The sequence below is a fragment of the Rhamphochromis longiceps genome, linkage group LG23 (assembly GCF_057381845.1).
Source record: "Rhamphochromis longiceps isolate RC_006_pf linkage group LG23, R_longiceps_female_GT1.1, whole genome shotgun sequence".
In the NCBI taxonomy this organism is placed as follows: Eukaryota; Metazoa; Chordata; class Actinopteri; order Cichliformes; family Cichlidae; genus Rhamphochromis; species Rhamphochromis longiceps.
This window is the reverse complement of record NC_140578.1, coordinates 21508634-21535333: the sequence shown is the minus strand read 5'-3', so window position 1 is coordinate 21535333 and position 26700 is coordinate 21508634. Positions and strand designations below refer to the sequence as shown.

General features: G+C 40.4%; 1 protein-coding gene and 1 pseudogene across 3 annotated transcripts in view; one reads left to right on the top strand and one right to left on the bottom strand.

Moving 5' to 3' along the window:
- crfa4 (cytokine receptor family, class I receptor 4) overlaps positions 1-26700 on the top strand; it is an 81931-nt gene that overhangs the window by 30494 nt on the left and 24737 nt on the right. The window contains exons 1-2 of one of the 3 annotated variants that reach the window (XM_085399369.1): positions 5634-5743; positions 23455-23564. In XM_085399369.1, the coding sequence (XP_085255495.1) occupies positions 5709-5743; positions 23455-23564 (145 nt within the window). In that variant the 5' untranslated portion in view covers positions 5634-5708. Of the gene's footprint in view, positions 1-5633; positions 5744-7422; positions 7579-23454; positions 23565-26700 lie in introns of those variants that run through there. The other 2 variants (XM_085399368.1, XM_085399370.1) reach the window with 2 other exon arrangements.
- On the bottom strand, positions 406-1325 carry LOC146641866 (histone H1 pseudogene; annotated as a pseudogene).

Sequence of the window (26700 nt, the reverse complement as noted above, 5' to 3'; positions counted from 1 at the left end):
ACACTATTTTAACACTGATGAAAGATAACAAGCTAATTTTCATTACATGTGTTTGTGTTATTAGGCAGGTCTAATGCATGTCTGTGGAGCTGCATCTCCAGCAGAGCATGTTCTTAAAGCTGCCTTTCCTACACACTTCTCTGCTATTATTTAATCATTTCTTAACTAATGTGCTATGAGTCTTCATGAGTCATTTTGTGTTTGGAATTGTTAGTAGGGTTAATGCATGTTCTGCTTGTGTGTGTGTGATTTTGTATATGTTTCTATTTTCGCAATGTTTCAGACTCCGTCTCAATTTTCCAACTTAAGCAGTCAGTTTTCTTTTCCCCAGGTTTGCTAACCCAAATTTTGATTTCCCACATTAAATAATTCCTATGTGTTCTCACCTAGTCTTCTCACTCTGTTGTCCTCTCCCACTTCAACAGTCCAACAGCCGGCAGTTCTCCTTCAGCTTTGTCCTGTGTCCCACTGTCTCTTCTTGCCATTTTACTCCACAGGTGGCAAATGTCAAACTCCAACTGTTCAGTTCTCCTCAAACGTTTTCTTCACATGCACAGTGAAGTCACAGCCACTCTCACTATTGTCCTCTGATGCGGTTGACTTCGTGCTAGTGGCTGAAGTGCTGCTGCTGCTGCCTTCCTGGGCGACTTCTTAGCAGCTGCTGCCGGTTTCTTGGCTTTGGCCGCGGCGGGCGTCTTAGCTTTGGTCTCAGTAACCCTGTTCATCTTGAAGGATCCGGAGGCCCCGGTGCCCTTGGTCTGCACCAGAGTGCCCTTCGCCACCAGACTCTTGATGGCGGTCTTGACACGGGCCTTGTTCTTGTCCACATCGTAGCCTCCGGCAGCCAGAGCCTTCTTGAGAGCGGCCACGGCTTTCACAATCAGCTCGCCCACGCTGAGGCCGACCTTCTTGGGCTTGGAAGTCATCGTCTTCTTCTTCTTGGCCTGAACCTCGGCGCAGGGCGTGTTTATGATGGAGCCTTTCCCACCACAGCGCTGGCACGTTGAACGCATCATGAAGGGTCCATTTCTTTCATGTCGCTAGCCGCATGTGGCTTGCCCGAGTCACTCAGTCCTTTTTGAGCATTTCAACATGCTGCCGCCGCAGACCCTGGCCTCAGATCCAGCAAGTTTAGCGCGCTGATCTCCAAAAAAGTCCCGAAAGCCAGAAAGACGTCAAATAAGTGTCTCGTGCTAAGCGCTCGAACAAAAACTCCTCTTCACGCCGCCATCTTGCTCGCCCTTCCGTGGAATTCATTCAATCAGACAGGAAGATGGGTTTGCTTTCTTCTTCTGCTGCTTTTGCTTCTGCAGCCTCTGCTCCGATACTGCCGCTGCTGATCAGGTTTTTTCAGGGAAGAGTGAGAGTTTTGAGACAGATCGTGCTATAAATAAGTCAGCCAGAAACTTGGCTTGAACGTTTCCAATTGTTAAACTATAACTTTTCTTCCGACCGCTGCATGTGGAAAATTGATTCAGGTCTGCTTTTCACCTGAAAGTGACAACTAAGACATTTTCATTATTATCATCACTGCTTAATCAACACATATCTCTCTCTCTCTCTCTCTCTCTCTCTCTCTGTTTTTGTGAACAATCCTTTCTTAAAAGCAGAAAATGAAATTATAGTTGTTTTTTTGGTTGATCAACACAAAACCTTTTTCCTATGATTATTTTTTTCTACAATATAAATTCTCCCTCTTATTCACTCTTTTTTTTTTTTTATTTACAATAGCTGGTGACCTGCAAAATCACCGCTGTCACTCACAATCAAAGGCAATTACTCTTGCACAGTGCACAAAAACACTGTGATGTCAGACACATTCACACTCACTTTGTCATCTGCATAAATAAATCATATGGCTGGAGATATGTGCCATGGTGATCCATAGGCATGATCACACGTTTATTTAATTATTTCCAACCCAACAAAACAAATAAACAAAAACATAATGCTGATGCTATGAACACTCCACACACAAGAGTCAAGATTCAGGAAAACTGCTCATGGAAACGCTGCACACTCCAGTTATCACAGTTAACATAGTGCTGTTTCCCTCTCTTAGAGTAGTTCTCAGACAGCTCTCGATCTGATAATGTGTAGCCTGCTCATCAGCTCAGAAGAAAAAAAAAAAACTGCAACGCAACATCACACAGTAGTTGCTCTGCCCACAGTGGCAAAGTCTTACACTTTCATATTCAACTCAGCTTCTCCATCATGTACTTTTAGATGTTTCATACAGGGTTCAGCATATTAGTTGTTTTCACAGGTGTGCTCCATATCTCAACAATGGTTCATAATAAGACGACAGTCTTCCACACAGGTCAAGTGCCTCTATGCACTTCATTAGTTTAAATATTTATCTATATCACTTCACCTCACATGTCATCGTACTGAATTTAAGCAACCACAAGCGTAATGTAGATGACTTTTAACAACTATCCACCTCAATTACGTCTATGGTCTGGCACACAGGCTGAAGAGTTAACGTTTTGTGTCAGCAAGGGGTGGGGGGACAGCCACCCACCAGAGCATAGCTGCTGATGTGGGCTGGCCTTCTCCACACGCTCTTCAAGGCTGGTGTGTTTTCTGAAAACTTCTAACATTTTAATCTCTTCCATTTTTAAGCCTGCGATTAACCGCACGGCTCAGGTCCGCGTGAAACCCGCGTGACCGCGCTCGCGTGAACCCGCGCAGCTGTGGAGCCGTCGCTCCCTCTCTTTTTTACATAAATACTTTGTGCTGCCAGGAGCAAAGTCCAGCACAAACGTCTGTCTCCCTCCGACTCACTCTTGGTTGCTTAGAAACCCATGATAACAACAACAGTCGGTGTCACAGACCACATGTTCTGCTCCGCACACACCCACACAACAACAACAACGACGACGACGACAACAAAAACAACACAAAATAGGCCTATCGTCCAGCACAGTCTGGACCCCGCGGAACTTCTCAACGCCCCACAAAGTGGCGGAGAACTCACCTCTAGCCACACAAAGTAGCGAGGAACCTCTTGCTCCACAAAGTAGCAAGGAACCCGGGTATCGCTCCACAAAGTAGCGAACTTCTCAACGCCTCACACAGTGGCGGAGACTGCACAACCACACGGTTATAGAGTCGGGCTCTTCTCAACGCCTCACACAGTGGCGGAGACTGCACAACCACACGGTTATAGAGTCGGGCTCTTCTCAACGCCTCACACAGTGGCGGAGACTGCACAACGACACGGTTATAGAGTCGGCCTCTTTAAACTTACTTGGCATTGCTTAGAGTGTAATATCAGCCCGAATCCCGCCGACCGTCATTCATCGAGGAGAAAAGACAGACCGCGAATCCACAGGAACTTCCTGGCTGACGTCAGTCTTTCAGCGTGCCTCTCCTCCCCTCGGTGAATGCGATTCCAGGGCTCCGGCATCGAAGGACCAATTAATGATAGGTTTGTAGCTTGAACCCATCTGCTGGAACGTTGAAGACAATATAATTACACTGCAAGCAAGACGCAAGTAGGCAAACTTCTTCATGGTACTCGTGCACGGGAGAGAACCAGACAAACGCCGTTCCTTCGCTTGACCCCAGTAGCTCTCGTCCGTCCTCCCGTAACACTGTCCTTTTATTGAGGTTACATGAATATGCATAGGTTCATTAACATACGACGTCTACATACAAACAAAGAGTACCTTGCCTGTGTGTGTGTGTGTGTGTGTGTGTGTGTGTGTGTGTGTGTGTGTGTGTGTGTGTGTGTGTGTGTGTTTCTGATCAAAGGGTTAAACATCCTTGGTCAGGAAGAGGGTAGCCTCCCCCTCACCCTAGATGGTTCATCCTAGATAACACGGTGAGGAAGTCCTGCAGTTCATCTAAACAAAGAGCACTTAGACTAGAACAGATGTAGCTACGTTAATCCTACCATAAAACAATAAGACACGGTATGACCTCTCATGCTCCCAAAGTGCTGTCTAATACACACAAAGTTTGCAGACTATCAAGGATCAAAACCTCTACCAATCTACAACTAATTACAAAACTCTAAGCATATATAAGTAAATATTTCTAAGCATAAATGACAATCAACAATACAAATCTAACAGCGGGTATTTCGAAGTCGCAAAGGAATGACGTCACAAGAAGGTGATTGGTCACTTGCAATGTTGAACCTGGAACAACATTAATTATGATGATGTGGGAACAATGCTGACACGAGGAAATCAGATCGTCCCTGGTAACACAGGCCTACAGACTGGTCCAGGATCAACTCATAATCATGGTTGCTAGGTAAAATGTCATTCCTGGGCCGGTTAGCAAGAAACTCCTTGAGATTGCTGATCAGCTGAAACACAAACTGGAAATACAGACTTCAAAGTAAAAGCTGAGTCTTTTGAAACGTGTTTGATAAAACATTCATTATGGGCGTTCTCTGTTTCCAGTTTCCTACTGCTACTTTTTGAGTTTTACTACTGCTTGATGATTAGTAAGCAGTAAGTAAGTGTTTGCACACAAGTCGGCATCTTCCTTGTAAATTAGTGGCAAACTCAGCACCTCTTTGCAAGACGATTTTACCTAACGACAGGCAGCAGCCTTCAGCAAACACCCACCGACTGATTGGGAAAGACACATTTTTCCTTCATCCCCATTGGTTGTATAGCACCCAATATGGAAGACTTTTCCCTAAAAGTCTCAGCTTTTTAAGCTGTTGCAGGATTTTCCTCTCTTTAATTAGAGGGATATATCAGAGCTTCTGTGTGGATATATCACTGAAACAGTGAAGAGCAACCTGACTTTGAACTTATTATGCACTTGTTATAAAAATCAAGAGATGCACGATTGGCTGAAAACACACCAAAATGTGGTTTGTGCCAGGGGATGTGATGTCACTTGTGGCGTGAACCACCGACCACGAGGGCAACAGCAGCGGGTAGGACGAAGGCTTTACTTTCTCTGAGGTTTTAACTAAAACCATCACCAACAGGGGGCAGAATTTCACCAGTGTGTGGTCGGTAGATGCCCGCCTAATACAGCCCCCCCCCCCTACCGCCCACACTACCACACTACCACCCACCTCCTTTGTTGGGCTTTTGTTGCTCTTTAAAAGTCATCAAGCTTTTGAGCCTTTGTCAGGTTTGATAAACTGGATGGCACAGTGATACATAAACTTGTGCTCCCTTCTTTAAAGTCACTACACGTTTGTTTAGCCCATATTTTACTGCTTGTGTGTTTGGATGTAATTAGAAACTTAATTTTTAAAGGTCAGCGCCTCGCCTGTGGGGAGCGCAGCGCCGTGACGAAGCAGCAGCAGATGCAGTAGCCCTATTCTTTTAAAGTAGGAGATAAGGTTTAATTTAATGGCTTTTTGAATGTCTGCTGCAGCCCGTGACCACTTTTATAAGCTCACAATCACAGGTTTGCACAGACACAGCAGCATGGAAACATTTAATTGTTTTTTTGTGTCTCACTGGCTGCATACCTGCATGTCATCAGAATGAGAGGATGAGAAACACATAGCAACTTGCCATGCAAGGAGAGTTATCTTTTTCAGTCTTCATGACAATGCCAGGTCGGGGTCAGGTGACCGTGGAGTCAGCACTCCTTTGATCTTGTTTGGTCTTCAAAGCTTTGAGGCGTGTTTGGGCTCATTATCCCAGTGCATTTTGAATCCTTCACAGAGATGCAAACCAGAAGAATAACAGAGTCTATTTGACTTTAATCTTCCCACCAGCATGTTTCACTCTGCATTTGATCCCCTTAAGACTGGGTGAGTAATCGGGTCTTTAATTTCACTAACAATTTCTAATGAAACTGAAAGCGAGATAATCAGGATTAAAAAATATATATTCTTTTTTAACCACAAAGCTCTCAAAACTATCAAAATTAGCCTGCCAAAGACTCCAATCTTTCCCACTGGACAGCTTTGGAAAATGTGAAAAAAGACATAAATTTTAGACTTTTAACTGTATTTTGATACAAATTACAGCTTGTCCTGCTCACCCACAGTCATTCATACTACAGTAATAAAAGTAAGAGACAAACAAGCAAGCGACAGGAAAGTTCTGATTTATTGTAACAGGGATGTCTAGGCAGTGAGCTACAACAAGTCTTTCAATAATTTTTCACGTCTTACAATTTAAGCCCAAAGAGCCGCGCTGACACATTTATTTAATTTCCTACAGCAGCTTTTCATTATCAGATCGTAAAACTGAGGCATACTGTTGAAATTGCACTTGTTTTTCGACTGCCAAGATATCTCAGGGATTGCAGTTTAACTACTTTACACTGACAGAAAGGGGAGTTTCACCAGTTAGGATCAAAGTGCGCTGCATATGGATCCCAATGTAAAATGAGTTTGACATCCCTGATCTAGAAGAAAGTTTCTGTATGCAAACCTGTTACATACGGTTCTCCAGGAGTGGAGCATTGCCATAGGTGATGGTTGTCAACTTTTCACGGTGCTCCCTTTGTTTCTCCTGCTGCTACCTGAGTCTCTAGTTGTGCCCTACAGTAAAGGCCCCTTCAGAGTCAAAAACACCTGTTAGCCTGACCTTTTTATCCCCATCCACCTTCGTTTTTCTTTAATTCATCATTCAAATTATACCTGAATTTCATGCAAATTCCCAGAAAGGATGTGTTTTTAAATGCATCAACCTTATTAAATTATTATGCCAAATAAAATGATGTTAAACTGAAGATAAAAATGTTCAGATAATTATAATTATGATCTTTACGATAAGCCAGCAGACCTCTTGTGTTATTATTCTCTTTCTCTTTATTGCCTCTGACTGGGATTTAGTCAAGTACAGTGAATATTAGTTGAGTGAATTATGTCAAAAGGAATTTTTTTCTCCATAGTTCACTGTGAAATGCCGGTTCATGATATTTAGCCTTGTTTTCCCTTTTGGGAAAACTTTCAGAGAAGCCCCTCGTCCTCAGAATCTGCTAATAGGTGCTCACTGTTCTCTCTCTATTTATTTCCATCTTTACTAAGGTTTGACAAAAAATAACTAAAGAAAGGAAATGATACCTGACTTCAGTGTGTATACATACACACACATGCGGAGCGTATATCTTTCTACACATCCCTGTAACACGTATAACCAGAGCAACAAATGAAGCAGTTTCATCCTACAAATTGAGCATAAAGTTCAGAATGTCAACAGAGTGACGCTCAACCTTAATCCTCTTCAGATCAGCTGATCTCAGTGCCTGCCCACATCAGCTGATTTCTCGTCAACACATCCCATTGGTAAATCTCACACAGGGAATACTATTCAAGCTGCTTTTGTCACAGTCCCATGGTTCTGTGCTGTTTGTCACTTTTGAATTCCCTTTTTGTTTTTAGTAGTGCTTTGGACACGTTACATTTCAGTTTTTTTGTAGTATTTAGAGAAATTCTGATTCAGTGTTTAATTAATAAAATAATAGATAAAAGCTTATTAAATGATCTACAGCTGGGCTCTAACATCTTTGCCTGAGACAAATTGGGTATTAGGAAGAATTCAATGATGAGTGGACCAGCAGCTCCTTTAGTTTTTAGCACCTGCAGCCCGAGGGAATGACTGCTTTCACTGCCTGGGATCACACCGCTCAATATGTGTGAGTGCAAACAAGCAAAGTTACTTTAGAGGGCTGACTCACAGCTCTGCTCTGAGCTGGTGTCCTGTTTCGTGCATGTGTTTCACTGCAGTTGTTTGTGCAGTATGAAGATTGCAGTGCTTGGAAATGGAAATATCAAGTTCGATTTGATAAGAAGGCAAAGACGGAGAGGAAGACGTGGCACATGCTCTTCTCTGATTTCCTCTTCCTATTTTGCTGCCATGCTGCTGATCACCTGTTTGCATATCGGTGCCTGCTCCACCTGCATTTACACCTGATGGTCTTAAATGACAGACTCTCAAGCTTTGTTCTTTACCTTGAAATGAGGCTTTACTCTGCAGGTATTTTGGGGTAGTTTAGGGGGGAAATGAATGCAGGTTTAGGGTTATAATAGTTAACCTTCAGATTTTTATATAAGTCACACTTATCTGCTCTCTTTCTGTGTCTGTAGCCCTGGTCCAGAGGAGAGAATATGTAGAAGTGCATAGAGGTTAACATGAATATGTCTCATTTAAGGTCATCTTTTCCTGTTCTTGTTGGCCGAGCTTCATGAAATTTGGCATAAAGTGTCCTTAAAAATGTAGGTGAGTGGAGAACAAAAGAATTATATACAGCAGATGGGCAGTATCTGAAAGTCATGTCCTCAAAAAACAGGAAAAAATCCAGCAAAGACCTGACGCAGGACCTGAGAGATGCATCTGGGTTTTCAGTTGATCATCTAGTATTCATTGAAGCCTTATCTGAAGTGGTCTCAGTGGAAGAGTGGCTGTCAAGAAGCCATTCTTAATGAAGGGAGACAGGGAGAAAAGGCTGAGGTATTAAAATTGAACAAGAACTGCACTGTAAATCAGTGGCAACAGGTCTGATGAAGTGATGAATTCAGATTTGAAGTTTTTTGGCGTAAATCATTGTCAGTATGTAGGGAGAAGTTCAGGAAAGAAGTACAGTGAGTGTCTACAGCCATCAGTAAAACACGGTGGAGGCTCTGTCATGGTTTGTAGTTAAACAAATGGTTGAATTAAGAACACAGAGATGTACCATCACATCTTGATTCACCATGCAAAACCACCTGATTAGGAATGGCTTCATTTTTTAGCATGACATGGATCCCAAACACTGCCAATGCAGTAAAATCATACCTGGATAGAAAAAGTCAAACTCTGTTTTGATTTTATATACATTATTTCCATGTATGCATGTATGTTTCGGTAAATCACAGGATCCATTTTTCTTGCTCAAGACTTTTTGCACAGTATCGTACTATATATATTGACATCACCATGGGAGTCTACAGAACCTAGAGTTTCACAGACTTCCATATTAAAATGTTCCACTTTTAAGGTAAATTGAACATGTTTACAGTCTGTCTTTTGTTTTTCTTGTTTTTACAATGTGAAATTCTTTTCAACAAATTTACAGGTTTTGCACTTTTATAAAAATCAATCGTTTTCTGTAATTTGGGACACTTCAAATAGCAGGTTCAGTGCAGGTTCAGTTCAATAGACATCCACTGGGTTTTGTCTCTGCTAATTGGCATTACTTAACTTATCTTCTCAACCATGTCTGTGCTGTTGGTTCCTTTTGGACCATGTTAACAATTAATATGACATGCTCTGTGCTTGATTGAGGTTAATTATACTAACAGACAATCGCAGAAGAAGCTTTTGCTCCATTTTAGCTGTTGCACGCATTAGAAAGGACTTGGGATTGACTTTACTCACCACACATTGTTGACCACAATTTGTTATGATGCTTCCTTTGAATTACTACAAAAATATTTCACTTACTGACCTAGAATTTCACTCCTTTATTCTCTAGCACAAATTTCTAGCTGCTGGTGCATTTGGAACAGTCTAAAAGTACAAAGGTTCAGAATTCAAATAGTGTGACCCATGTTATGAAACAAGCATTCCAGCAACTACACCTCCTGTTTGGCACTAACTTGTCGAACCACTATAATCGTGTTTCGCACCACCAGACATCTCTCACTCGCAGCTGCCCAGTTGTGATCTCATCACATCTGTTGAGATGTATGTTAATGTCAGAGGGTGAGCTAACGACTTAACTTCCTAAATTGATAAATAGTGTTTTGGTGTCTACTTTTTACAACAGAACCAAGATAATCTGATTTCAATTCCCCCTGTCCAGAAAACTTTTTAAATGTATAACTGGATCATAACTACCACATGAGTGGTCATTAAACCAATCATGCGCAGAGCCTCCACATGCTCTTGCGCTGAATTCCTCAGAAACATAATTAGATTTCATCTTTTAAGGTCAACAGCATGTTCTGGGGAAAATACACAATTATTTTTTCCTTAAATATGATAACAGTGGTCATATTATGCACTCGACTCCACAGTCCATGAGTTTGTCTCGTGTTGCAGAGTCTTTCTCTCAACTTACGAATAGTAAATTAACTATTAGATGTAGAGTGATTTCCTTCTCTCAGAGACACATGTTTGTTTGTTTTACTACAATCCACATTCATGGCGTCTTACTCTCTAACTTTTAAGGCCTGTATCTATCACGCAGGGCGACTAACTCTGCCTCGTCTCCGCTAATTGGCATTACTTAACTTATCTTCTCAATCGTGTTTGCGCCATTGGTGCCTTTTGGAGCATTTTAATGCAATTACCCAACAATTAATATTGCCGGAGGAGCTGCAGATCAAACCACAAAGCTCCTGATTAGCCATGGCCTAGAGATGGGAGCCTTAGCCATGCATTTTACAATTGTGATTTTAAAAAAACCCAACAAAAAACCCCCAACACATTTAACCACCTGTGGCATTGATTTCCATTAAATAAGGCATACATGAAATACAGACAAAGCAATAATTTTTCATTTTCAGCAATGCTGTACTCTACTACATGCTACATAAAGTTCATAAAAAACTTTATGTAGCATCAAACATTAGCGTATTTAAATTTGGCCAATCCCCCGGTCAAGGACCCCATCAGGTTACTTCTGCCCAAAGTAACCTGATGCTTATAACAGAGATAGCACCTTTTATAGATGAACTTTAGCTGTAAGTGATTACGTGTTGCAACTGCAGTCTCCCATCAACAACTTAATTAATGTTTCCTACATAAGGCTGAAACCGGTGTCTACTTTGAAGCACAAAGCAGCAGCATCAAAGAGCTTTTCTGTAGTTCAGGAGCATGAATGAAGAGCAGTGGGCATTCCTCAGTTTGTGCAGGACCTCTAAGGCTAAACCCCAAACAGTGAGCCAGAAAAAGACCAGTTCAGAGAGTCACATGCATTGAGCTCATTTGGCACATTTCCCTCAGGCTTTTAGATGTTTTCTGCGTGACAGGAAGCTGTAAGTTAGCTAATTGCTCAGCAGTAATAAGATGAAGATCGAAAGAAATCTGCTCTAATCATAAAAAAAAAGATCCATGTGACTGATTAGCTCACAGTGGATGTGAGGATTCTCTTTTCCGTCACGTTTTTTCATTGAAACTGAAATGATGCTTGTTTTTCAGTGGTAATTATAGTTCACTAGTGTGTAGTGGCAGACAGGGCAGAGACGCTGAGTCAAAAGATGTAATATTTTTTTTGGAAAGTCTCAGAGCTCATCTAGCAGCTATAAATCGACGCTCAAAAGAAAACCAAGCACAGAACAAAAAGATACAAGATGGTCACAGAGAGAAGTGATATAAACTCACCACAACAAGATAAAACAATTTCACAGAAACATAAAATAACCACAAATAGTTGTTAGAGGACACTTTGTAGCAACTACAAAAATGACCACAGATGAATTGAAAAACACACAAAGAGGCACAAAATGACTTCAGAAAAATGTGAAATAACCACAAGTAAGTGGAAGGAGACCACAGAGACACCAAATTACTCTAGAGGGATACATATCAGGCAAAAGGCGCAAAGGAGCTACAGAGAGACTCCCAGTGATATCAACTGACCACAACATGAAAATAAGATTAAAGAAACATTTTCAAAAAGACACTGAATAGACATAAAATGACAGCACTGAAATACAAAATGACTATAAAAATGCCAAAGACACAGAGATACAAAAGAAAATTCAGTGATATATAAAACAACCACAATTAAATGGCAAAAGACCACAAAGAGTAAAAATTAAAGCAAACCAGCCACACAAAGTTGCAAAAGAGACACAAAATAACCGCAGAGAGACTTAAAGTGATATAAACTGACACAGCAATGCAAAAAATATTCTAGATTTTTTAACCCTTTAGAGCCGGTCGGAGCGGGCACGCTCTGTTTTGCGTAACTATTTTTAAATCCCGGTAGCTCTGCAACCGCGTAAGCTAGCGCAATAATTTTTTTTGCATATGAAACCGGAGGAGTTGTACTTACATCTTATGCCATCAGCTTGTCCTAGGTCACAGTTTCCTTCCACATATAGCTTTGCAAACTGCATAAAAAGCACTTGCAGCAACAAAAACATAATATTCCAGAAACACGCATTGCCGATCCGATCAGCTGTTCAGAACACTTCCTACGTTGGAATAGACGTCAGCGCGAACTTTTGCATGTCCGCCATTACCTGCCCGAAACCGGAAGTGACGTCATTTTCGCGGAAATGTAGTTTTTTTTTACCATCAGGGCCTCATGGGCCTATACTGGTGTTTTTAAAAGTTATATTTGACTTTATGACTTTCTGTGTCTTTTCTGGGATGCTTAGGACTCATATTGCACTGCTGGAAATAGTGTATTTTGATGCATGTGCTGCTTTTTTGCAAATTTGCAGTATAATATTTATTTTCGTTTTTCCTGCAGTATATAAAAATTGGTGTATTTCAAAAATAAAACTATGAAGACACTCAAAATAAATTTCCTGTGGTAGGAAACTATTTTATGCAACTTTTTTGTATTTACAGTTTTGAGGGATAAGCCTCTTAAATTTCTCTAACTAGAAATATATGTTAAAAAAGCAAAAACGATTTTCTCTTTTTTTGTAGTTTATTGCACTTTTTTGCAATTTATGTAATTACTATGTACTTAATGAATACATGTTATTAAAATCTGGGCTATAATTGTTGTATTGATGTATAGCAACTTGAAATGCTCCCAAAAATGGCACCACACCATGTAAAAATATAATATAAGCTCTGGCGGACTTGGTTCTATGGTAGGTCTTAAAGGGTTATAAAGACACACAAGCGACACAAATATCTGCACAAAAATGCAAAACAATCACAAAAACTCATAAAGAAAAATGTTAACTGAAGTTCTAAGGAGGTGGTGCTTTTAAACCCTAGCCAGCAAACCAACTGAACTGCCTCAAAATAAAAACACAAAGAGCTTATTTTATCACAAGTGTTAGCCCTTTAAATCCCTAAATACAGAGCATGGGGTATGATAAACATAAACATAAAATCTGAAGTGCAGTCTGAAGCTTTTAAAACAAGTGTTTGGCTTTTTTTTTAGGTCAGATGTTTGGTGAGGGACGCCGAAGGATTAGAAACCGAGACTTTTTTGTGCTTTTTGAGGTGGTTGCGCCTTGTGGCGTGTCAGGGTGAGCCGAGGCTGCCAGATAAAACCCAACAAGGCCTCGCAGTAATCCTGTGAGATCAAGGCGGGGATTATTCGCTGTGATTGTTGTCTTAGAGCTGGAGGATGGAGCTGAGCTGCTGCTATTGTTGCTGCTTGCATGTCAGTTCTGTCATCTTTGCCTTCATAAGACCAGACTTTAAAGGCCCTAAGCCCCCGTGTGGCTTCATTAATGTCACACAGGCTTCACGCAGTCATGATGAGGGAGGCTGACAGATTTATTTATACTGTTTTCTCCTGTTGTTTCATGTCTCCTGTTGCTAATGTAGGTTCATGCCCATACAGTTGTCAGCAACAGGACGGCCCAGAAATTCAGTCCAAGCTTAAAGCAATAATCAGCTACATGTAAGGGTCAGCTATGAGCAGTAAAAGAAAGGCAGAGGGAGGTGGATAACATGGAAAGAAGGAAGGCAAGCTTGAACGTGACAGGTAAAAGGATTTAAACAAAGTAATAAAAAGAAATAAGGAGATGGGGTGAAAGCAAATGAAGTAAAAGTACATAAGGGCAGATGAACAGGAGAAGTAAACAGTGTAAACAATATAGGTGTAAGAAGGAAGGTAAGAAAAAAACACAGAGAAAAGAAATGGATCCAAAAGATCAGAATAAAATTAGGGACACTAGGAAAAAGCAAAGAACAAACTAAGATTAAAATATGGATATATGGTATGAAGGGAAAATATAAAGTAGGCATTAATGAAATGAGAAAAACACGATATGAAAGGAGCAAAAGGAGACATGGAGTGTAAATCTGGAACGTGTTTGGAAAATGAAGAAGAAAAACATGACAAAGAAAAAAACTAAAGAAAGAAAAGTTAAAATGGATGAAAGACAAACAAGTAGTGGCAGAAGTAGTAGAGGTGATGACCTCAGACTCCTGGGTGAAAGCCTCATGTAGGCCTAATGCCACTGCATCCACCTGCTGAGGGGAACTTCGTGGTTTTTTCTACAATTTGCAAAGAGAAATAAACTTCACAGTCAGTGCAGGTAATCAGAAATTAAGAGGCTTGTAGTTGTTTGACAGGTAACTGTCACTTCTGAAATATTGTCAGTGGCCAGGCCAGGAACCACATTTAGACCCTGCAAAGTTCCCGAGCTCCTGGAAAAATCTGTTTATGGTCACTTTAGCTGATTCTAGGAAGCTGCAGCTGAGTAGTCCTCAATAGTTCCTGAGTGCCAAGAAAATCCAGCATTCATTCAGCTTATTAGTGACTTTAGACTACAAGCATTTGGTTTTCCTACTGAAGACCCTCATTCTCAATAGAAAGACAGAAATGACAGAAAACGTTTATCTTCTTTTTGCCTCTCGATCACAGCACGTCTTGAGAATGACTTGTGTTTTTACCTCTGCAGAGAAAACCACCAAAACATATCAATAAGTCCACTCTCCTGATCCTTCAGCAGTGTGTGTAAATGTGCATCTATGACTTCTTGCACATGCTCAGTAGGCTCTGAGGAAACAGTTCAGTGGAGTAAGCTGATTAAAGTAATGAGCTTTGAGCAGACCCTCTAATATCTGATATCGTTGATGTTATCGAACACAGCAACCTAAAGGTCAGTGTCACGGCAACGATATGTTCTGATTTAAAAAATCATGTTTTGTGAGGGGACAGGTCTAAATACTGCAGCACTTTATTTCTAGAAACATCAAAGTCCCTCCAACAGTGTTTTAATCTTTTCATCCAGATGGTTTGACTAGTCTCTGGGGATTCTGGAGACAGTAAGTACTATTAAACCACTTTGTGGGTCGTGCAAACATTGCAGGGTAATTCACTTTTCGAAAGATAAATAAGATCTGATGTAAGCTGGAGCGAATGAGCATCAGCAGTTGTTAGAGTTACAGAGGAGAACAAAAGACACCAACTTGGAAATCATCCACAATTTGAAAGTGAATTTACACCAAGTTTTTCTTTTTTTAATGTTCAGAAGATGTGTTTGTAATGCATCTTTAACTATTTGGAGTTATATTTAAGCCTAAGTTAAGAAGTCCGCTGACTTTAAGTCATGTAATATTGGCTGTGGGAAAATGAACCCATCAGACTGAGCCGTAAAAGAAGAAATTGTCAGTATCTTACCTTACACATGGGCAAAAATCCCTCAAATTTCAAAACAGTGCCAATATTTTAGACTTAATATCCAAAAACATGTCCAATATCTGTTCTGCCAAGGTTGTTTTGTCAGTTTAGTGGGTAGTCCAGCTTCAAATGCTAATTTGAAACAAACAATTTGGGATTTTACAGACCAAGGTCTAGTGCCCAGACTTTGACTTTATTTCTCTAAAAAATAAGTACAGCTACAAACAAAGTTACTAAGTCACCACTAACTAGTTCAGAGATCTGCAGTTTCTTGCTGGTTTTCACAGACAGCATAATATCAATCTGCATACATTTTCATTGCTATGCAGACGATACCCATCTTAACACACAAAAATTAGTTATTAAACTACAGGAATGTCTTAAAGACAAGACTTGGAAGACTTCTAATTTCCTGTTTCTAAATTCAGGCACAGAAGTTTTTATACTCAGCCCTAAAATCTTAGAAATATGGTATCCAACCAGATGCCTACTCTGGCTCCCAGTAACACTGTGAAGAATCTTAGAGTCATTTTTGACCAGAATATGTCCTTCACCTTTCATATTAAACAAATATGCACACTGAAGGATATACTCTTGCTTTCCATGATGCACTGACCATTTCTTCTTCGCTAAACTCTTTTCATTCTCTACGTTGTGTACACCACTCTGCAATTATTAGTTATTAGTAAAGGTTGGGCCTCTCTCCTCTAGTTTGCTTTTTCTCCAATCTCTCTTTGCTCACTTTCCTTTCCTCTCACCATATGGCTGCCCTTCTCTGAGCCTGCTTCTGCTGGGGCTTTCTTCATTTTAAAAGGCAGTTCTTCTCTCATCGTAGCCAAGTGGTTGGTTGTAGGAGGTTGTGTGATTTGGGGATTTATTTCTAGGGTATTTACCTGACAATATAAAGTACTTTGAGATGAATTGTTGTGAATTGGCACTATAGTACGGTGGCCCCTAGAGACAAAGCACGTACAAACTCCAAAACACATGCAAATTCCAAAACACATGCAAACTCCAAAACACTTGCAAACTAAAGAACACATGCAAACTCCAAAACACGTACAAACTCCAAAACACTTGCAATATCCAAAACACTTGCAAAACCCAAAACACGTACAAACTCCAAAACACTTGCAAACTAAAAAACACATGCAAATTCCAAAACACGTACAAATTCCAAAACACTTGCAAAACCCAAAACACTTGCAAACTAAAAAACACATGCAAATTCCAAAACACGTACAAATTCCAAAACACTTGCAAAATCCAAAACACGTACAAATTCCAAAACACGTACAAATTCCAAAACACTTGCAAAACCCAAAACACTTGCAAACTAAAAAACACATGCAAATTCCAAAACACGTACAAATTCCAAAACACTTGCAAAATCCAAAACACTTGCAAACTAAAAAACACATGCAAATTCCAAAACACGTACAAATTCCAAAACACTTGCAAAATCCAAAACACGTACAAATTCCAAAACACGTACAAATTCCAAAACACTTGCAAAATCCAAAACACTTGCAAACTAAAAAACACATGCAAATTCCAAAACACGTACAAATTCCAAAACACTTGCAAAATCCAAAACACGTACAAATTCCAAAACACTTGCAAAATCCAAAACACGTACAAATTCCAAAACACGTACAAATTCCAAAACATGTACAAATTCCAAAACACGTACAAATTCCAAAACACGTACAAATTCCAAAACACTTGCAAAATCCAAAACACTTGCAAACTCAAAAACACATGCAAATTCCAAAACACTTGCAAAATCCAAAACACTTGCAAACTAAAAAACACATGCAAATTCCAAAACACGTACAAATTCCAAAACACTTGCAAAATCCAAAACACGTACAAATTCCAAAACACGTACAAATTCCAAAACACTTGCAAAATCCAAAACACTTGCAAACTAAAAAACACATGCAAATTCCAAAACACGTACAAACTCCAAAACACTTGCAAAATCCAAAACACGTACAAATTCCAAAACATGTACAAATTCCAAAACACGTACAAATTCCAAAACACGTACAAATTCCAAAACACTTGCAAAATCCAAAACACTTGCAAACTCAAAAACACATGCAAATTCCAAAACACAACGGAAGTGCTCCAGGACGCTAGGGGCAGTGTTGAGCTCGATTTGCAAAATAAACGGCAAGTTTGTCTGTATGGGACGGTCTAGTCTCCGTCGCGCTTCCCAGGTTGCCTAGCAACCGTGATACTAACCGCTGGAAACGTGTCATACAACTTGGTTTGACAGAAATGAGGGAGAACATATTTTGTTCATTTGTTTGTTTGTTTGTACATGAGCTTTGTGTGATTTGATAAGTATCTGAGGCTGAGACCACAGGACAGTAAAACATGATTTTTGGGCTTCATTTCTGTACTGAACAGTCATTTCAAGATTAATTAGTAAATAAGAATTAGCTGATGTTGTTCATGAGACTAAAGTCATATCACTTTGGTAATGTAAATATAATATGGCCAATATTCTAGTTATTATATTAATCATTATTAGCTATTACAGCAGTGAACATGAACTCTGTCAAATACTGAGCCTCAGTACAGATTCAAGTTGCAGTTATTTACATGTCTTATCACCTTAAATCTTCACTCAAAGAGAAGTATCTTTGACAGTGCATATATAGGTGTATGATATATGAGACAAATGTTGTTCCTTCATGTTGGCATTACTAAATTTGGCTCATTGCTTACATATATTTATAAAAAGAAAATGTACAAGCTGTGATAACTGTTTCTGATAAAATGAAGAGTAGACTGATATATGAAATATTCCTTTATTGGGTGAGAAAATCAGACCATGTCATAACTGCTTTAAGTCATACAGAATAGATATCAGAGCCTTAAACAGGCTGGCTTCTGCTAAATGGGTCAAACTGGGCAGAAAGTCTACAAACACATAACATCCTTATAGAATATGATGTAACACTATAGATCAACTTACCTCAGAATATATAAAGCATATAAACAATTACAGCAATATGATGCAACAAACACAGCAGTGCTACTGATCCAAAATACTCAAAGCTTCATAGAACTGGAACAAACATTTATTTTTAGGTCCATTCTGCTGCTGATACATACTTTAGGTTTCTGAATATTACACTTGTTGCTGCCTTTCATAGTGTGTAACTTGAAGGCCCTGAGTACTTTCTCCCACACTGAAAGCACTGGAATGATTAAATTATTTGAACATTACCTAATAAGACTGATTCAGGACAGACAATTAGTTATTTTAAACTTTTCTAGCAGTCCTTCACAAACAGGGAACAGTCTGTCTATTCTCTCCATCTGTCAGCTGCTGCTGGCTCTTCCTCCTCCTCTTCCTCACACACTGTTGAGTTTGTCCTGGTGGATCATCAGGGGTGCAAAGCCTCACAGATGATGTGCAGCAGTGGGTCCCTCAGTCTGTCCTCACTCTGGACACTTGCACGTGTCACACATAGAAATCAAATGTGTGATAAGCTGCAGGATTCAAACACAAGTGTGACTTATAAACACATGTTCATACTTTTATTACACAATCAGAGAGAAAGAAACAGAGAGAGAGTGCAGGACAGACAGACAGGTGACAGTCTCAGGTGTATACACTGCTACAAAACAGCACAAAAGAAGGAGGATTTAGTGTTTGTGTTATTACGAAACAAGAGGAGTTCCCAGATGGTACAGTGGACACACATGTGTGACTCCTGTGATTAAAGCATCTTTCTTTCAGCTTAACGAGTGAACCGTCAGCTCGTTCAAACACACGTTAAAGTCTGTTTGGCTCGACACCACCGAACAGAGGCAGCAATATAACATAGCTAACATTAACAGTGCAGTGAATCTTCCTTGTGCTGTGATATTCAGGACTGCAAACCGAGCAGCATCACTGACTTTCAGCTTGTTGTGTTTGTGGATATATGACTGACTTTAATTATCCACAAAATCATCACAATCTCTGTAAGATTAAGGTCGACTATATATATATTTTTAAAGTAAAGGCTTTAAAACCAAGTTAATTCTGAAAGTACAGACATGTCACACTAATGTCACATAACTTTCCCGACATGTGGCCAACAATAATGGTTTAATGTTCTTCATTAAAAAAATATTTGCGCATAAATAAGTGACATAATATTCAGTACTTACTTCTGAAAGTTTACTCTTCCTCCGCTCCGCTTCCACCGTTTTTTTTCGGCAAAATTATCCACACCACCACCGCACTATGAAGTCTGGGATATGTTGGGCCATGAAGGCTACACCGACCCATCCTTAAAATTCAGGGAAATTATGGACGCATTTGAGGGCTGCATTTCGAGCAGCCTTTGAATTGGGAAAGCCTTCTCTTGTCGCTGTGACGTAATCGGCCTTAAAATGCGGCCTTTAAGGCTGCAAACCCCAAATCCGGTCATTGGTACGTCCTGGCTTGTGTAGTTACTAGGTAACAAAAGCTCAACACTGCCCCTAGCGTCCTGGAGCACTTCCGTTGTGTTTTGGAATTTGCATGTGTTTTTGAGTTTGCAAGTGTTTTGGATTTTGCAAGTGTTTTGGAATTTGTACGTGTTTTGGATTTTGCAAGTGTTTTGGAATTTGTACGTGTTTTGGATTTTGCAAGTGTTTTGGAATTTGTACGTGTTTTGGAATTTGTACGTGTTTTGGATTTTGCAAGTGTTTTGGAATTTGTACGTGTTTTGGGTTTTGCAAGTGTTTTGGAATTTGTACGTGTTTTGGAATTTGCATGTGTTTTTTAGTTTGCAAGTGTTTTGGATTTTGCAAGTGTTTTGGAGTCTGTACGTGTTTTGGAGTTTGCATGTGTTTTTTAGTTTGCAAGTGTTTTGGATTTTGCATGTGTTTTGGAGTTTGTACGTGTTTTGGAGTTTGCATGTGTTTTTTAGTTTGCAAGTGTTTTGGAGTTTGCATGTGTTTTGGAATTTGCATGTGTTTTGGAGTTTGCAAGTGTTTTGGAGTTTGTACGTGCTTTGTCTCTAGGGGCCACCGTACTATAGAAATGAAAATGAATTCAACCAATTTGAATTACCAATTCCTCTTGTTTTCTGCCCTCTGGCTCCATGTACATGTTAGCACTGGGTCTGGGTCTGTCAGAAATGTTGATTCCATACAAGTTAGTTCACAGCCTCAGATCCTTCGGTGGGTCCTTCAAAATGTCACAATGCAGACATGGAAAAAAAAATACGTGCCATGCTTAAGTAGCATACAGAGCCACCTTTAACAGCAAAAAGCTTGAAGTAATGATACAGAAGTCAAAATAAAATTATAGTAACATAGTAGTACAAGTACTATAATAATAGCTGGCAGATGCCTCTCTGCCAGGTCACACAGGTATAATTCAATTATAGTTGGTGATAACATATGGTCTGTTAGAGAAGGTGCTTCACTCCAAATGCTGTCATTTTTTCTGTAAAGCAAATTTACCTTGCCTATGGGTATAAATAAAGTTACCTTGACCTTGACCTTCACTCCTAACCACTATCTGCAGTAAGTGGTGCAGAGGGTGGTCAGGATTATCCACGGTGGATAACAGTTTGGTCAGTGACCTCCCCACCTCGACTTCAAAAGTTTTCAGTCTTCAATCAATCACAGAGCCAGCCTTCCTAATCAGTTTATTCAGTCCGTATGTGTCACCAGCTCCAATGCTGCTTCTCCAGCAGATCACAACAAAGTACACTGAGCTCACCACAACTGAGTGATAGAAAATCTCCAGCATTTTGCTGCACACATTGAAGGATCTCCAGAGGATACGGAGCTTTACAGCCTCATTTTGTATACATTTTGGTCCAACTGTTCAGCCTTATGTTAACATGCATGCCACAGTACTTGCACTCCTCCACCGCATTAACATCCTGATCACATTTATAAGCAGATGATTCCTCCTCGACCACTTCATGGTGCTCTCTTTCTCCTGCCCATCACTAATACGTCCAACTAATGCAGAATAGTCAGACTATTTCTGTGGGTAGTATACAAAGTGAACAGGAATGCAGACAGCATCACCTGTACTGCACATGACCAAATCAGAGTGAATTGTTTTCTGTATGACTTTAACAGTATCTCACTTTATTGTTGTCTGTATGTAATTTTTTATGCACAGCTTGCTTAAAGTTGCACCAGAAGAATCAGGTCCGGCTGAAGTATGGACTTTGGCTGAGCCGTTACAACACCTCGAGTCATTTTTTTTCAGCCATTCTGTTGGAGATTTGCTGCTGTTCTTGGGTTTATTGTCCTGTTCCATGACCAAGTTTTCAAGCTTTAGCTGGTGGTCCTTACAGATGTCCTTACATCTGACTCTAAAACAGTTTGGTATATAGATGAGTTTATGGTCAGTTCAGTGACTGCAAGGTGTCCTGTGTTTGCTTTTCTCCAAAAGCGGTGCTGTGTGAACAAACATCTCCATTTTGGTCTTGTCTCTCCAAAATATATTGCTAAAGAAGTGTTGTGATTTGTTCAGATGCAACTTTGTGAACCTAAACCATGCTACCCTGTTCTTTTTAGATAGAAGAGGTTTTATCCTGAAAACTCTTCCAAACAAGTGATGCTTGTTTAGTCTTTTTTTAATTGTTCTGTCATCGACTTAAACATTTCCCATCCCAGCTGAGGCCTGTAGAGTCTGAGTTGGGTTTTTGGCTTTTCTCTGTGCATTTCACATTCGGATATTGGGCTTATGTTACGGGGTGCCGAGGCAGGCCGTATGGATTAATAACGGACCCAAGATGCAGACTGCTTAAGTGGAGGGTGAGCTTTATTGACAACAGGTGAAGTACAACAAAAAAGGGTGGCGAGAAACAGAACGGTAAAAACTCTAAACTGGGAAAACTAAAACTAAACACAAAGCCAGAACACGAACGAGGGTACCTTGCAGGGAGAATGACCAGGAAGCCGGAGGAATAAACACAGAATGACGAAGGGGGAATAACGCAGACGAACCAGCAACTAACAGAGGCAGACACGAGGTTAAAATACACAGAAGGATAATGAGGGGATGAGACACAAAAGGAGGGCACAGCTGGGAGTAATCCGACCTGACGAGACTGGGGAAAAGTAAACTGAACACACTGAGAACAGACACGGACCTTCAAAGTAAAACAGGAAGCACATACACGTAATGACATAACACACCAACTTAACACAGACTGGGCGACACAGAACATAGGAACATGAACCATGAAACAGAGAAGTACAAACACCCAAGGTAACCAAAACCACAGAATAATAATAAACTAAACAAAAACACGGAGTCACAGACTCCGGACCATGACAGCTTAATTTGCTGGCATGTCTTCTCCTGGGAATCTTGTGGCATTGTGTTACCAAACAGCTAAATGCTACACATTAGCAAATGGCTAAAGCATCTGCTTTTACAGTTAGTCACTGCATAGAATGCTAAAAAGGAAAGAGTAAAGGCAATTACTTGCATTTATAATGATTAAAAAGGGACAATTTTTCTTATAAATTCCATTTAAAAATATGTGGATTAAAAAGTTAATTCTATGATTACTGAGTATTTTGTGTGCTGTGTTACATTTCATTCAGTTAAATGGTCAAAAAAATAGATGAGGGCATCCTTTTTGGATAATTTAATGAGCAAAACCTGTCTGTTTGCTATTTAGTTTTAAATTTTTATTACAAGTCCATTTCAGTTAAATTCATTTAATTATTATCACATTCCAGTTTGGGCATTCATGGACTTCCATACCAATGGACGGTGTTTTTCTCTGTTGTTTTATTGTTGTGTAACATGCACCAAGGCAGATTTTGTTTTCTGCTCCTTCTGCAAACACGTGGAAGATTATCAACACTGGGAGGTAAACAGATAAATCTAAATTAGTTTTTTCTCCTATACGTTTATTAATTCATTGGAAGAAGTTGTAATTTTAGGAATGCATGAAGTTTTTAATGGGAATCTGGTGAGGCGGCGGTGTTGTTCAGGACTGATTTGATGGGAGAAAGGAGGAAGTGAGGGGGGTTTCATCCCTTGTGATGTGTCTCATGACTGGAGGAGGCAAAGCTGTTGTGTTTGGACTTGAGGAGCTGCAGGGTGAACCCACTGATGCCCCTTAAAATTGAACATGTGACTCTTAGACAAGTGGACACTTAGATAGACTTCACTGTTATCAGATGGAAACTAAACTTTCTCACAGTAAGTGCATTAGGAGCATTAGGTGTTTAGTGGGTCTTTTCCCCAGCTCATATTTGAATGTTTATTTGTGTTGATAGGTTAACAGAAGGCTCTGAGATGTTGTGGCTGCTGCTCTGTCTGCTTCCTCCCGTGAGTTACGGCAGGATCGTCGCCCAGAACAACGCTCACACCGAAAGACACAACCATGGTGAGTCTGAGAGCAAATGATTTACAAATGATTTACAAAGTATTTATTTATTGCCCAGGTTTTCTTTTTTTTCAAAACTGTTTGCTCATTTGTGCTGATGTCACACCAGATGGTCCCTCTCCTCTTTAGCCTGGAGGCCACAGGATACATGAACTTCAAAAAGTGTCTCAGATCTGATTGGTCAGACCCACACCACTTGGCCTCAGGCCATCTTAAACGAGCTCAGACTCATTGAAGAAGATGTTTTTGGATCCATCTTTTTCCTTACTCGGTAGAGTTTTAACTTAATGAGCTGTGTTTGCTGACAGTTTTGCCTTTAGAGGTGTTCCTGAGTTCATGCAGCAATCTCCACCACAGAATCAGCTCTGTTTTTAAGGCAGCGCTGCCGGAGGGGCCTGAACTCCACCAACATTTAATGATGGTCTGCAGGCTCGTGTTTTCTTTACAGAGATTTTACAGACTTTCTGAATCTTTTAATTACATTATCCTTCCTTATATTTACTTTTGAAAAGCACTGTCATTATTTTGGGAGGAATTTTGTTCTACTGTCTTGTCTGTTTGCAGTCAGAGAGCACAGCTATCCCTAAAGGGCAATGGCTGTACTAAAGCTTTGATCTTTATTATGTTTTTTTTACAGTATGATGATGCCAGCCTCTTATTGCATCATCGTGACATTGCAGGGAATCATATTGAAAAAATACAAAGTGTGTTGTACAGTTGTGTTTATGTCCTTTCATATGATATATTACTTAATATGGTTTCTTGAAATTTTTTTTCAAGGTCAACTTTTATCTTGAGCGCTAACGATGAAGGACACGGTGAAATACTTAACCAACCTAGCTTCTCGTGTCGGCAAAGGTCTATTATGCTGTTGTTTGAAGTTTGAAGATGATCGGTAAAAAATTGTGGGTAATATAAACTTTTTACGGATTTTCATATTTGGTGTGACCTTGATCCAGTTTTCACCTAAATGAGATCAGTTCAAGCTGTTATTGGTACCTATCATCACACAATTTGAAAATGATATCTTGAAAACTGTGAAGCCTAGACGGGTAGCAAGCAGACAACCAGACAGAACCGATAACATACTCCCTCCCTTTGGGGAGGGGATAACTGTTAACAGGGCAGTCCATCAGCTTTGTTCAAGATTACTGAGTTCATGTCTTTAAACAATTTAAATCACACAGAGAGTCCCGTAATGGGCACTTTCAATCAGCTTGATAAGTTTCCAGTTAATTTTTTGCGGTAACCTTCACATCAGTGTGAACATTTAAAAATAAACTCAGAACAGCAGCAGCTTTGTCTGCCGGGATCAGCTTCAGACGGCTGCCAGCTGAGTTTGACAATTTCCTTCCGCTCAGATGGACATGTCGGCAGCTCATCGATACCTCAGCTGGAGAGGCAGGATGACTCACAAACCTGATGGCTGCTCATGTTTCGGAGCATCACACGGGTTTATCTCTAGGCCTACACAAACACGCTTTGTCTGTGTCTTTCTGATCTGATTTTTGAGTGATGTTTAGGTGAGAATTCATGATTGTGTTTGAAGATACGCACAGCACAATAAGAGATTATCTCATGGCCGCAATTTGAGTTACAAAATTGTGCTTCAGCTTTTATAATGTGTTGAATAACTTACTTTTCATTGAGGAAGAAGAGATATCCTTCCAAGGCTACACTGAGTGAATAATTCAACACTGCAATTCAAGTATGTATGCCCTGGTGTATTTATCGAAAACAAAATGCCTTAGGAGACAAAAAGACAAAAGACGGCAGCAAACGAAAACTTCAGTTCTGTGGAACAAACCATCCATCCATCCATCCATCCATCTTCATCCGCTTTATCCGGGGCCGGGTCGCGGGGGCAGCAGCCTAAGCAAAGAGGCCCAGACCTCCCTCTCCCCAGCCACCTCCTCCAGCTTATCCGGGGGAATACCAAGGCGTTCCCAGGCCAGCCGAGAGATATAATCTCTCCAGCGTGTCCTGGGTCTGCCCCGGGGCCTCCTCCCGGTGGGACATGCCTGGAACACCTCACCCAGGAGGCGCCCAGGGGGCATCCTTGTCAGATGCCCGAACCACCTCAGCTGGCTCCTTTCAATGTGGAGCAGCAGCTGCTCTACTCTGAGCCCCTCCCGGATGGCCGAACTTCTCACCCTATCTCTAAGGGAGAGGCCAGCCACCCTTCGGAGGAAGCTCATTTCTGCCGCTTGTACAAACCAGCTCAGCTCAAATAATTACATTTCCATGTTTTGGCTTTTTCTTTATTGGCTTTTTGGAGGGAGAAGTGTTCATATATGGATGAGAGGGTGCAGTGTTATCAGCAGCAAAACAGTTTTTAGCCACGCGTGTAACCGGTCTCAGTTACACAAGCCTAGAGACCTGTCAGCGATACCTCAGGAACCATCAACTGCAGTCTCTCACAGCCAATCACAGCTGTTTCCAAAGGCACTTGACAGCAGTGATGTACTGCAGATAACGTAACCCATAGGTCATGACGTGTCACTGCTATGCCCTAACCCCTTTATAGTTGAGGCTTGGGTTTTCATTGACTACTTAGTCTTCAACCCTTGAGTTCTCATTTATCTTCAGCACAAGTTTCTGTGTGTGTTTTTATGACATTAATTATTCTCATTAATTAATCTCACCCTTCAGTTTAGAGTTCATTCTTGTCCCTGTTTAGTTGTTCCCTGACTTCCTGTTTTGATATTGGTTTTCCTGTCTGTTTGTTATTCATGGTGTTGTTTTACTTCTCTCCTCTTCTCTGATTGTCCTGATTATGTTCAGCTGCATCTTGTCAACCATTACCTGATTACCCTGTGTGTCTATAAATAATGCTGGCTTCCCTTTGTCCTCCCTTGTGCTTTTGAAGCTTTTGGATTCTGCTTGCCTCTTCAAGCTATTAAAATTTTGTTTGGATCCATTAAAAGGTCTATTAAAAGGTCCATTGTCAATTCGTTTCATGAGTCTGCATTTGGGTCCTCAGTCTCTGAGACATGATAGTCAATGGGGTTACCTAGGCAACTGGAATGTCCACTAGTGAACAACTGTCTACAAGGGGATGTTTACAGAAGAAACCACACAGCGCTGTCTTCTTCCATGCTTCTCTTTTGATACTGTGTGCATAGATTTGAAAAAA